At 43.4% G+C, this 14,178-nt stretch overlaps 1 protein-coding gene across 3 annotated transcripts in view; it reads right to left on the bottom strand.

Annotated features, from left to right (window-relative positions):
- Window positions 1-6,104: 6,104 nt before the first annotated feature.
- The window catches only part of LOC120739239 (potassium voltage-gated channel subfamily KQT member 2), a 28,379-nt gene continuing 20,305 nt past the window's right edge, over window positions 6,105-14,178 (bottom strand). For 2 of the 3 annotated variants that reach the window (XM_040040946.1, XM_040040945.1), the window contains 6 exons: window positions 10,955-11,002; window positions 10,461-10,569; window positions 8,689-8,820; window positions 8,498-8,618; window positions 8,233-8,408; window positions 6,105-7,499 (listed from right to left, as the gene is read on the bottom strand). In XM_040040946.1, coding sequence (XP_039896880.1) covers window positions 6,866-7,499; window positions 8,233-8,408; window positions 8,498-8,618; window positions 8,689-8,820; window positions 10,461-10,569; window positions 10,955-11,002 — 1,220 coding nt within the window. In that variant the 3' untranslated portion in view covers window positions 6,105-6,865. The remainder of the gene's footprint in view (window positions 7,500-8,232; window positions 8,409-8,497; window positions 8,619-8,688; window positions 8,821-10,460; window positions 10,570-10,954; window positions 11,003-14,178) is intronic. The other variant, XM_040040947.1, reaches the window with a different exon arrangement.

Here is a 14,178-nt window from a genome sequence, read left to right as displayed (position 1 = left end):
GTACGATCTTCCACCTCCTGCGCTCGTCTTGGACCTATTCAATTTAAGGTCATACACAGGGCGCATTTCTCTAAGTCTAGACTTTTTGAATTGTAACCAGAAGTGGAAAACAAATGTGATAACTGCCACGGCTCTCCTTGTCACCTTAGCCACGTCTTTTCCGTGTCCTGAGCTGGAAGGTTTCTGGACAGGTATTTTGCTATTATGTCAGCTGTTCTTGGGGTAACTCTTCATTCCTGATTGCTGTATTTGGGATTCCTGATCGCTCACTTATACTTGACTCTACACAAAAAGATATCATAGCCTTCACATCCCTGTTAGCGAGACGTCTAATATTGTTGCAGTGGAAGTCTGTTAAGTATCCAACTATTTCCCGGTGGCTTAAAGATGTTATGTTTTTTTGTTTTTTTTTAAAAAACTTGAAAAAATAAAATATACGTTGAGAGGTTGCACAGCCAAATTTTTCCTCAAGTGGCAACCCTTTATCTGTTATTTTACTGGTGTAGAGGTATTGCCTGGTTAATTGTATTTCGGTAAGTGCAAGTACTGTGTTGTTTTCTTTTTTCAATAAAAATATTTGCCAAAAAAAATTGATTCAAAGTTTTTATTTGTAATTTATTGCTTTTCACTGTCATTTTAAAGATGAAGGTCAAAAATTATTTCAGTGTGAGTGCACATTGAAAAACAAAGCAATCGGAGCCACAGCAGGAATATTAGAGACTTGAGAAATGATAAAAGACAACTGAAGAGCATGACGACAGAAATATATTCTCAGAAAAACAACACCTAACCAAGTCAGGAGGATCACTGTAGGTCTTCAAAATGGAAAGTTTCCAACAGGGTGCGAGCCTCCGGTGCCAGTCAGGAACAGCTCTACACTTTCTTGTATTTCAAATATGTTTGTCTTGTTAGTTTTGAGCTTCTTAAATCAGGGCACTGAGTATAAAAATGTCATTTCAAAATGTCAAGTTAAATTTGATTATGGAACTGAACCTAGATGATAGTTGATGTCCAGCATTTACCTTCCTAACTGAACATTAACGAAGGACAAATCCAAAATTTATCATATCAAAAAATATTTCCTGGTTTTCAAACAGGAAACAAAGATGATGGGCTTAGCAGCGTCCACTTAAACAGTAAACAACGATTTTACATTCAGTCCTCCATTTGTGTTAAAGCAGGTGACTTTTATCAACCAATCAGAGCAGAGCAATTAGCTGATGCACTAAACTTTTTTCAAACTCTTCATCTAGGGAGTTTTTCCTTCCCACTGTTGCCAAAGTGCTGCTCATAGGGGGTCATATGATTGTTGGGTTTTTCTCTGTATCTATGAAGCGCCTTGAGGCGACTTATGTTGTGATTTGGCGCTATATAAATAAAATTGAATTGAATTGAATTGAATCTAGCTGGAGCTCAGGCAAATAGAGAAGGGTCTGGCTGCAGCCACTGTGGAGCGCCATATTGCGACCTCCACAGTAGCCGGAAACGCGTCCTCTGCATGGATACAGTGGAAACCTTGCAAGTAGATCGTAAAGGTTGGGACAGAGTCTTTCATATATGAATTTGCCGTCAGTAATTTCATAATTGTAGGAATCATCTAGTTTGCTTGCACTGGTCATGCTGGCACTCTGTTTGCGTTATAATAACGCTCATTGTTAAATTGTGTTTTTTTTATCGTGCTTCGCAGAGAAACACAGATGTGTCCGTTTACTGGCCCTGGTTTAAGTAGGAGAGCTGGATTAAGGGCTTCTGTGGGCGACAAGCCAAAAAATACACATTTTGCATTAGAATATGATTTTTTTGTTGGCTTCAGAGACGGAAAGTAACGAAGTACAAATACTTCATTACTTAAGTAGAATTTTCTGGTATCTGTACTTTACCGCTGTACTTTTTTGTGCCTAATTTATACTTTTACTTCTTACATTTTAGCACAAGTACCTGCACTTTGTACTCCCGACATTTTCAAATCAGGGTCATTACATTATTCCCCCCCCCCGCGCACTGTGGAAGCAAGATTACTTTAAACTTTTGAACTTAAAGTACAAAAGCCTGTACTTCTTACTTCCACTTGAGTAAAAAGTTGAGTGAATGCTTCTACTTTTAGTCGAGTATTTTTAAACAGAGGAATCTAAACTTTAGTAAGGAATGTGTGTACTTTTCTCTGTTTTAGATGCACATATCAATTTGGAGTTCTGCCTCCAAGCCAGAATTGCAGGAATGCACCACGTGTTGCCTGTTTCACTGCCCTCTGTGCCCCACTTTCAGCCCTGCTGTCAGGGCAAAGATTGAGGAGCAAATAAATGGACACATTAAAAATGCTTTGTTGGTGTTAAATATACCTCATAGTATGAGGATGGCTTGGATGTTTTTCTTAATATGTACAATCTGATTGTTGGATAAACTGATTGCATTCTATACAACTGCATTTAAATTACATGTGGGGGTTTTCCTCTCTCACAGACAAAATGATATGCTGATGCAGGACACTTTCACTGCCCTGTCTGTAACATGACCACCATACGGCGTGGGGATATGGCACGGCATTTATTGTCATGTCAGCATTCTTCAATGCCAAGTCAGCCACCACTATCAGGACTGCTCTCCGCTGCACTCTCCGAGGAGCCCCGCCTCCCTCCCGCTGCACTCTCCGTGGAGCCCCGCCTCCCTCTCGATGTCTTGTCTCCAGCATCTAAACCATTTTCCGAATCTTCAGTAGAACATTCATGTGCTCCTCCCTCTGTGCTAAATGAAACTGCGGCTTATAGAAAGTCCATGAAAATGAAACGCCCTCACTGTGGTCTTAGTGTTCTTAAAAAAAACTTCAAGGCTCACATGATGAGGAGGCATTCAAACACATCAATGTTTGCCTGGCCTGTCATCTGCACTGTGGAGGGAGGGACTTCCTCCTCTTTGTTTTTCAGTTTGCAGAGACCATGGAGCTCTTTTTAAAAGCATGTGCTGATGAGCAGGGACTACGGGTCAATGCGATGTTTGACATTTAATGGGCAGATGAAGGCCCCGGCTGTTTGTTTGTTTGTTTTTTTATGTGTTGTTGGGGTTTTTTTTGTTGCATTGTTTGCCATATGTGACCATTTCTGCTGTGTTGTGCAAATGTAATGAAACTTGTAATGAAACCCATTATAACCACCTTTTTTAATTCCTTGCTGTTGACAGTACTAAATCATATAAATTAGGTAAAACTGCTTTCATTCTAAACTCAACACATGTAAATTGTATTTTTTTTTTTTTTTAATTACATCATTTACCCATTTTTGGCCAAACAAGCAATTTCATGTAATATTCTGATTTCCAAATAAGGCTGTTTGATGGCTTACTGCACTGCAGTGGACCAAAAGAATGACACAGGTTTGATCTTAAGGGTCCAATAGTTTGTGCATGACCTTGCAGCACAAATATGTGTTTGCAAGATGTAGCTTGCCATCACCAGTGTGTGAATGTGTGTGTGTGAATGGGTGGATGACTGGATATGTAAAGCACTTTGGGGTCCTTAGGGACTAGTAAAGCGCTATATAAATACAGGCCATTTACCATTTACCATTTAGTAGGCAGCAGCAGGGGGATTTTCCTGGTTTGATCCAGGAGCTGAAGCTTACAGACATATTTCAGGATGTCAGGGGGGCAATTTGAGCTCTCGCTGGCAGAGCTGGGACCACAACTGAGGAGGCAGAGGAATCAGCTCCAGACTTTTGAGGGACTGTGCAGATCAACTCTGTGAGGTTATCTTTAACCTCAGTCTCAGCCTGGAGAGGGTCTCCATTCTGTGGAAGACCTCTTGTTTGGTGCCTGTCCCAAAGACAACGCAACCCAAGGAGCCAAACCACTTCAGACTCGTTGCCCTGACTTCACACCTGATAAAGACCATGGAGAGGATCATACTACACCACTTTCGCCCACCAGTTGGGAGAGCTCTAGACCCGCTGCAGTTTGCCTACCAGCCTAACATCGGGGTGGATGACGCGGTCACCTACCTGCTGCATCGGGCCTTCTCTCATCTGGAGAGCGCCAGATGCACTGTGAGAGTCATGTTTTTTGATTTTACCAGTGCCTTCAATACAATCCAACCCTCAGTGCTAAGGGAGAAGATGCAGGGATTGGTGGGAATGGACCATCAGCTGTCCTCGTGGATTATTGACTACCTCACCAGAAGACCCCAGTATGTGAGGCTACGGGACTGTGTCTGAAGTGGTAGTCTGTAGCACGGGGGCCCCATAAGGAACAGTACTCGCCCCTTTAATCTTCACCCTGTACACTGCGGACTTCAGTTATAACATGGACACTTGCCATATCCAGAAGTTCTCAGACAACACTGACATTGTGGACTGTCTGCTGGAGTACATCGAGCAGGTTGGGGAGGAGAGGATGTTGTCTAAGCTAACATCCATCATGGACAACAGCTCCCATCCCCTGCGTGAGACTGGACGAGCACCGAGCAGCTCGTTCAGCAGTAGACTTTTACACCCACAGTGTAGGAAGGAGCGCTACCGCAGGTCATTCTTACCAGCAGCTGTCAGACTCTATAACACTCATTTTATATTAAATCTTAATATAAATGAGTAACAGTAGGTGGACATTAGGTAAGGCTGCACTTTTTGCAGCGATCTCGTATAAAAAACTATTCGGCGCGTATATAAAACAGGTCCGCGGCTCTGAACGGTAGTAGAGGGACCTCTGGCTAATACGTCGGGTTCGTGTCGGGCTCGTAGAGCCTCTTAATGCGTGTTTTGTTTGGGTTTCCACCGGTGTGGAATTACCAAAAATAGAGAGGACATAGCCGAACATATGAAACAGGAAAATACCGCTGTGTAACCCATTTATTTCAGCAAAGCATTCTGAATACTACCGTTTTAAACGGTAACTGTAACAGAATACAGTTACTCATATCTTGTATTTTAAATACGTAACACCGGCACATGTACTCCGTTACTCTCCAACACTGCCTGTAAAGCACTCACTAACAAAACAGGAAACTGAATATCTGCTGAAACAGATCAGAGCCCCTAGAGCTGTACCCAAACTGGAAAACCTTAAAGGTTACTAGCAAGTCTCCTTAACTGAACATGCTTCCAACATTTAAGCCATCATCAGATGACTTTTTATACTCTCATAGCATTTGATATCAGTAATGCTCATGTTACCTTTCAGAGGCTGATAAAGTTCTGAGTGGCCTCTCCAACTGCAGTGCCTATTTGGATGACCTGGTGGTTTATCCGGAAACTCGGCAAGATCATTTGACATGGGCAGGTACAGCCCATGAAGTCCAACTTTGTTGCGCTTAAAGATTATTCCACAACTAAAACAATGCGTGAGCTGCATAGGTTTCTGGGAATGGTTGGTTATTACAGCAAATCTGCAGAAATTTCTCCTCCACGGTCCAACCATTAACCATTAACTAGTCTTAATTGCCCCTTGGGAATAATAATATAAAAAATAAAGTCTTTCTGATTCTAATCTACTGTCCAAAGGTTGATTTTGTTTGGTCAGATGAGTGTCAGGGTGCTTTTGAAAGTGCTAAATCCCTCATTTGCCACACCCCATGCTCGCTTGCACCTGAGTTGACCTGACCTTTCAAATTGGAAGTTGGGGCTGGAGCAGTGCTGTTGCTGGAAGATGTGCAGGGTTTGGACCACCCCGTTTGCTATTTCTCCTGCAAGTTTAACAAAAATCAGCTCAATTATTCCACTATTGAAAAGGAAACTATGGGTTTGTTGTTGGCTCTTCAGCACCTCCAAGTTTACCTGCAGTCCAGTATTTTTCCTATCGTTGTGCACACTGATCGTTTTCCTTTCACGTATATTCAACCACAACCAGGGCCTCATGTGACAGGCTCTGCTGACGCAGGAATACACTCTAGACATTCAACATAAAAAGGGAACTGAAAATATTCTGGCCGATGACCTTTTCAGGTTGTATGATTTTGGTTTTTGGTTTTCATAAGCTGAAAAATGCTAAAATTTAAGTTTTCAGCAATGCTTACCATATTTAGAGAGCCCGATTGGCAACAAGCATTAAAAGTAATCTTCCCCTGATGTCTACTCTGAAATCACAGCAGCAGTAAATTTGCAGCAGGTCTGTGAAGCATGGAGTTACTGGAAGATTATGTCTTATTTATTATCTTTCAAAATACATAAGCATGTGTGTTAGCACTGACCTCAGGCTGTTAGTAACTATCAAATCGTCCATACAGTCTTCCACAAACACCTGGGGAAAAAACAATAACCTGCTAAAGATTACATGTAGTAGATGAGCAGGTGCAAGCTGATAGTGTCACAGTAAGAAGATGCTCCAGTGACCGTGCAGAGTCACATTTAGTTAAATAACCAGAATATTAAAAAACATATAAACAGAGTTCATTGATACTGCTGCAGCCTCTAGAGAGCAGAATAAGATACAGATCCCATACATAGCCAAAGTTACCTGAAAGCTCGTGGTTCACCTGAAAGTTAAAACCCGGCAGCTCCGGATCTACTTCCTAAACTTTGGACAGGAAGTAGATAAACAAACAGCAGTCTGGTCCATCTTTCCAACTTTTCTTTGTTTAAACGATTAACAAATGTATTGGCGAGCTGAGATTATGTGATTATTTTATACATAGAAACAAGCAACCAATCAGGTGAAAGCGTGTCCCAGCAGTGTGCCAGTTGGTGACAGTGTGGACAGATGTTTGCCGTGCAGAATCTGTCACGTAAATCGTACCATCATGGGTGCGGCCGCTGAGCTCTGTACACAATAATCCTTTGCTGTGAGCCTCCAGCTGGTGGTTTAAATCTTTATGTTTACTTTTTATTCACATTTTGATGAATACTTTAAATGTTCTGCTGGTTGTGACTCTGGATTTCTCGCAGCTTCATTTGGTTCCAGTCCAGGCCCGGTCCGAGTGCGGCGACGGGGCACAGAGCTCGGAGTCGGAGTCTGACTCCCCCTCAGCGATGTAGGACCGGACGGCGGTGCAGCAGGCAGCTCCTCCCCCACCATGGCGATCTCCCAGGTTGTTGGAGGAGTAGAATCCATTGTTGAGGAAGTCCAGGTTGTCTCTGGACTGGGAGATGGAGAAGCCACTGAAAGAACGCTCCAGCTCCTCGTGGTCCACCGATGGAATGGAGATAGAGGTGTCACTGTCAGGCTTCCCCTCCTCGCCTCCTCCTCCCATCCCATTGGACCCCTCTCCTGCCCTCTCCTGTTTCTCCGCCCCCCCTCGGTCTCCGGTGCTGTGACGGTTCGATCGGTTCCCACTGTGTCTCTCCCCAGATGGAGGAGGGGGCAGTCGAACCAGTGACCCATCCCCCACCGGACTTGGAGTATTACCCTGGCTACGATGAGGAGGGGGCGGAGCCTGCTGGTGGAGCTGGGAGCTGATGGGCTGCCAGGAGGTGGAGGGAGGACATGTGGGGGCATTGTAGTTCCTGTGTCCGGTGGAACTGCTGGAGCGAACCATCTTCGTCACAACCCGAGCCTTCTCCACCTGTTCACCTGGCAACCCTCTGTGCAAGATGTAAACACATTAGTAAGTAACCGCCATTTTATCAACAGGAAGTTCTAAGATTATCAAAAGGAAGTTGTTTATGAACAGCCAGATCTGAGGTCAAGTGGAAGATAACAGATTCCTTTTTGCTAAAGCATATAGTTAGGGCTGGACCAGGTGACCCTGAATCCTCCCTTAGTTATGCTGCAATAGGCTGCTGGGGATTTCCATGATGCACTGGGTGTTTCTTCTTCACTCACTATGTATTAACAGACCTCTTTGCACTGAATCATATCTGTTATTAACCTCTGTCTCTCTTCCACAGCATGTCTTTATCCTGTCTTCCTTCTCTCACTCCAACCAATCACAGCAGATGGCCCCGCCCCTCCCTGAGCCTGGTTCTGCTGGAGGTTTCTTCCTGTTAAAAGGGAGTTTTTCCTTCCCACTGTCGCCAAAGTGCTGCTCATAGGGGGTCATATGATTGTTGGGTTTTTCTCTGTATGTATTATTGTAGGGTCTACTGTACAATATAAAGCATCTTGAGGCGACTGTTGTTGTGATTTGGCGCTGTATAAATAAATTGAATTTAATTGAATTGGATGGTCGGGCCTTTAGGTCAGGTTCAAGTTAGATTAAAATTGGGAAATATTTATTATATTTTTCTCATCACTACTGTGACTTTGATGACGCTACCCTTTACTTGTATTTTCATTTACATTAATGACATGATGAATGAATAAAAAGACACTGACTGCATGATCTTGGCGATGGATTGGCTCTTCTCCAGCTGATCCACTGGACTGTGATAGGGTGGTGCTGGGTCTGGCTCCTTGGATCCAAAGTAGGCGTCGGTCTCAGCCTGAGGGATTCCCATTCGCTGGATATAGATATTAACCAAAAAGTCGAGCTTTCTCTCCATGGACAGGACCTAAGTGAGAAAACACCAGCAAAACAGACTCATGTCTGAAACCATAGCAGAAAAGCCACCAGATGTACTCTTTATAGTCTGTTGGTTACCTGCTTCTCCACCTTCCCCAGGCGTCCCATCATGCTCGGGTCTTCAGGTAGCTCCTCACTGGCTGCTTTGGGACGATCCTTATCTGCAATTGGTGTTCCTCTGCCAACGATCTGATCCACCCTGCCAGTCAGGAGACAGAGTGAGTCAAGCCATTCAAAACCTCATAAAGTCTTACTTCACGCAGTTTTACCTAGACTGGAGGTTCTTGATACGGGCGAGCATGTCCAGGTGTCCGGCTGAATACTGTTCAATCACATCCATCACATCGTAGGGACGAAGACTTTCCTTAAACTTCCTCTTGGATACCATGAAGCGCATGATGCTAAGAGAGGAAACAAGACAGCCAGCAGTCATACCACATAGACTTGTCTGAAATCAAAAAACCGAATCTGAATACTTAGAAGATATTCTGGGGCTTTTCTGTACAGGGTGCTGTGTGGTTTCTTTATCCAAGTCCTGGTGACTAGTTTGAGTTGCACGCTGTTTACCGGCATGCTTTGGCATGAGTGCCTGGATTGCTAATGAGGTCAATCAAGTCTTGACCACATCCATCTACAGTCTGTGGAATGGAGATAAGGAATGGTCCATATCTCTGCTTCAGTCCTGAAAACTGTGGCTCACAGTCCTGCTGATAAGCTCTGGGCTCAGGGTCACCACAATGGAGAAACACGTTAAAAGTAACGGTTTGAGCTTGGCCCAAAGATGAAGACCAGATCAAATCTACAAAGAGCAGGCAAAGACTGTTTCGTTCTCTGACAGTCGAGTCAACCAGAACTTTGAATGGTTATCTTTAAAAACGTCAGCGATACCTGGGAAAGAACAGTAACGTTAGGGTAGGCCACATTGTGTTCATCCTTTTATCACACTTTATAGACATTTATATATTCCATCCATCCATTCGCTTCCGTTTATCCTTTTCAGGAGCCTATCCCAGCTGTCTTAGGGCGAGAGGCGGGGATACCCTGGACAGGTCGCCAGTCTGTCACAGGGCTAACACACAGAGACAGACAACCATTCGCACTCACATTCACTCCTGCATTCACACCTATGGGCAATTTAGTTTCCGATTAACCTATCCCCACTAACTGCATGTCTTTGGACTGTGGGAGAACCCACACAAACACGGGAAGAACATGCAAACTCCACACAGAAAGACCCCAGCCTGATGGTGGAATTGAAGTCAGGACCTTCTTGCTGTGAGGCAACAGTGCTAACCACCGTGCTGCTCCATGATATTTCTATATCTTACTACAATGTTGGTTTTATTCTGTGCCTTGTAGAAGGTGGGTCATGGAAGTCCCGGAGGTAGGGCCCCTCCATTCCCACATGCTCCAGGATCAAAACAAACATGGAAGCTAGCCCACAGCTTGTTTGTTTACATGCTGTTTCTTAGTCTCTGCTCTGAAGTGAGCTGAGGGGGGTAGCATACAGCATACAGCAAACTAAGGACAGCCAACACTTCTGGAGATTCAGCGTACGTCCTGAGGGAAGCTGGTTCTCTTTGAGGAGGTTTTATTTCTACTGGAGCTGCTGCATGTCTCAGAATTTAGTTCTGATCCAGATTCCAGAACCAGACAGCTGGACTGCTGGAGAGCTGCTGAGGCAAGACCTGAAACTTCAGATAACTGATATGCCTGAATACACCAACAAAAAACACATGAGAAATGATAATAACAATAATAATTGTAATGTCTTAGCAGAGGTGCTTTTACAACACAACAGAACACAGTGAAACAACATAAAGCAATGAAGCTAACTGAGGTCAGACTGACTGCTCTTACCCAACAGCTGATGGGGACCTTTGACCCTGGGGTGAGTAGAAATTTAAAAAAAAATACAAAAAAAGAAATAAAAGTAATGTGAATAAAAACATGATTCAGTGCAGAATAAACAGCAAATAAAGGGTGAGCAAAGCGATGAATGGTGGCAGAAAAACGAATATTTGCAGGAAACTGTTCGTACCAGATGGCTCTAATGGTAACCTTTAACGCTGGGGTCAGGTCCTGAGGGACAAACTCACAGTGGCAGCTCTTGTTGTCATCAGCCATTTCTTCTCCAGGAAGGCTGGCCTCTAAAACGGCAACAAACACAATGGGTGTAATTGACCACACACACACGGGACTGCAGAACCTGTGGGACCCAACATGTCATTACAACCAGCGACCTCAAACTAGTTCACATGATGTCTGGACAAAAAAAAAAAACCAAACAACTAAAACAAAACTAAAATGTTGTCACAAACATGACCTGCAGGTGGCAATACAGCCCCTCACGTCATAATGCCCAACAAGACGCCACTGCATGTAAACAAAGTAGGAAATGTGACTCACTTTTATCCTGCTGAAACGCTCATGGTAACCAAAGCTCTGCACACAGACTGAAACCCCATGTCCCTGTTTACCTCTGCCCTGATGGCCTCCCTCTGTGTATTCTGGTGTGTATGAGTGTGTGCTGACCTGGGGAGCTCTTCTGTCTGAACTCTTCATCCTGCATCTCTATCAGCACTACAGGAGGAAGAGGAGAGAGGAAACACCTTCATCACGGAAGATCACACTCATCATCACAGTCACCCAGAAAACCAAACAATTACCAAATTTTATACCTGCAAGTGTTAGCCTAGATTAGCACACACCGAATGTGCTAGCCTAGCTTAGCACACACAGAATGTGTTAGCCTAGCTTAGCACACACAGAATGTGCTAGCCTAGCTCAGTGTGACTGGAAGATGAGGAACGCTGTGATCTGAAATGGATGCAGAGCTTAAACTTGACAGTCAGGTTGTAAGATCTAGCTTTTTTTAATGTGAGGCACTTCATCTAAAATAGACCCTATTTTATCAAGGAAGCTTTTTGAGAGGGTAATCCATGCCTTTGATACATCGAGGCTGGATTACTGTAACACACTTTATTGTGGGGTTAGTGATGCATCCATCAGGCATCTGCAGGTTGCGCCTAATCCTAACCCTGCAGTGCGACGTTTAACTGGCACATAAAAATCTGAGCACATTTTTAATTAACTCATTTCAGGATCCTTTATAAATCTTTTAATGGCCTGACTGCCCCCCTCCCCCAAACTACTACAGCCATATACACCTGCCCGCTCCCCTAGGTCTGCCAATCAGCAGCTCGTTAAGGTACCAAAGACTAAGTATAAATTTAAAGGTGGCTGTGGTTGTGCTGTAGCTGCTCCAAAATTGTGGAATGATCTGCCCTCGCACGTTAGGCAGGCCTCTTCTCTTTCTGACTTTAAGACTCTTCTAAAAACACATTTTTTATTTCAAATTGCTTTATAAAGGTGGTATGGTAAATGGACCCAACAATGGACTATGGGAAGCGCTTCGGCTCCCTTAAGGCCAAAACAGAGAGCATGAGGAGGAGCTTCTTCCCTTGGGTATCTGGTCCCTCAACCAGGTGTAGGACTGGACTCTCTCTCATTCCTGTACATCAGCAACTGTTTATTCCCACACGGTTTATTTGCACAGTTTTATAACTTCTTAAATTTGTTTATCTGCACATTCTATTTGTTTTTATTTATAATCTTTTACCTTCAATTTTACTGTAAATTTTTACATTTTAAACGTGTATATTATGAAAATTTCTGGCTAGTTTAGTTTTATGTTTAGTTTTTTATGGTCGGGCATTGCACAGCAACAAGCATTTCACTGCATGTCGTACTGAGTATGATTGTGTATGTGATAAATAAAATTTGAATGTGTAAATATTAGAAGCAGAGGGAAGTTTATTTGAAGAGCAGAACCAAAGGGATCCCACGAGCTTTTCTATAACGCTGGAAACAGAGGGTTTACGTGAACTTTACATGAACGCCGTGAACTTGAATGCTAGAAGTCTGATATCACGTCTCAGATTACAGTTCCTGAAACATCCTATCCGATTGTTCAGTCTGACGTCACTAGCCGTGTCTGGACCTAAACTCCGCTGCAGGTCCATATATCAAACGATCACTATGGCATTACTGAGAGTTGAAAAACTGTCTAAAGTCTTTCATCTTTAATAAAATGATCAGCGTTCTGCTCTACCAGGTGTAACAATTGAGTTTAACATCCAGGCATCCATGAAAACGGAATTTATGACATTTAACGGAGTTAGAAGTTAGCAGGGAGTTAGCTCGCTAGCTTCTATCTAAATACAATATAGCATGTCCTGACTGCGGGGTTTTGGAAACAAATTCAAACGTACAGCTCTGTTATCACTTCCAGCATAAATGAAGACAGAAAACTAAACAGCAGTGACGTTTGTAGGGTTACTGAAGTTGGGCTAGCTGGTATATAATGATGTGCTACGTGACCGCTAGCGACACAGCTATGTTAGCATAATATAAACAAGCTAACTTTTTTTCCACTCGATAAAAGTTAACGTGAGTGTTCTCGGTGGTCAGGAACAAGTGTAATCGCATGGCAGGATGCTGTAAAAGGACCAAACTTCAGCCAGGAGAACAACTGAGATAATCCATCCACAATACGAGGTTAGTCATTCATATACTGCTGCATGGGCTGGGCTGTAGTTACATCCTAAGGTTAGGGTTAGGGTTAGGGTTAATAAACCCTAATAAACCCCTTATTACCCTAGCGGTAATAAAAGCCGAGGGAGGTCAACAGTGATCACTGACTGTTTTAGGAGTTTTTTGAGATCAAATAGAAGAAAATACATAACATTAAACATGTTAACAACACAAAAGCCATATTAAACGCAGACTACTTTAGGCCCGGAAGTAGGATTCGTCGCGTCATCACTGAACAACCGGATAGCTGACTGCTCATTAAAGGGACGTCCACACAGGAAGAGGCTGCACAGCCAACGGAGAACATAAATATCAAAAGCATTCAGGTAAACAATGACACGTGAAATGACTTCGAGGTGGGCGGGTCCTTTTGTTAACCGCCTAAACCCAAACTCTTTCATGGCAGCATTTTTAATTTCTCTTTGCTATTTGGGCTGATTGGGACCTGATGAATGTAAAAACAAAGAATTACCTGATTTTTTCTTTTACTGGATTTTTGTTTCTGAGAAACATGAGATCGACATAAGAGAACATTAGTTTCAAATTTCGATCGAGCAGTGGCAGTATAATGTCCTCGTAAGTGGATATCAGGCACTTGTAGAGCAACATTTAGTATTTTGGTCTAGACGACCCAAAATGTGATGTCCACATACAGTATGTGGACGCCAGGTCCTAGGAGGTTAAACTGATCTCAGCTTTGAGGACAGAGAGGAACCACTGACTGACACAGAAGAAGGGGGAAGTCTACCAGAGGATCATCCGACTGTCAGCTACAAATGCATCCACTGTGGGCAAGGTTTGAGAGTCTGCTCTAAATGCTGATATAAAAACCATTGAAACTGTAGCTAGAACCAGTTAAACCAGTCAGAATCATTCACACACCAAGACTCCACTGATGCTCAGATGATGAGCGTGGATCAGTCACACCTCCAGTTTCCTCTCACGACCTTCTCCTCTTCCCTCGTTCTTTGTTTTTCCCCTCTCTCATTTGTCCTGCATATGTCACAGTGACCTCAGGTGATGTCTAATGAAAACAAAGAGCTGGGTTCCTCTTCCATTTTTGTAGAAGAAATTCTTTATTTGACACAAATGTTCGTCCCACAGCAGTGTGGAAACGGCTCCGGCCATGCTCACATCCACTGTGAAGCCTTGCACATTTGCAC

This window comes from Simochromis diagramma, unplaced genomic scaffold (genome assembly GCF_900408965.1).
Source record: "Simochromis diagramma unplaced genomic scaffold, fSimDia1.1 OVJJ01000296.1, whole genome shotgun sequence".
NCBI lineage: Eukaryota > Metazoa > Chordata > Actinopteri > Cichliformes > Cichlidae > Simochromis > Simochromis diagramma.
This window is presented reverse-complemented; position numbering and strand designations above follow the sequence as displayed.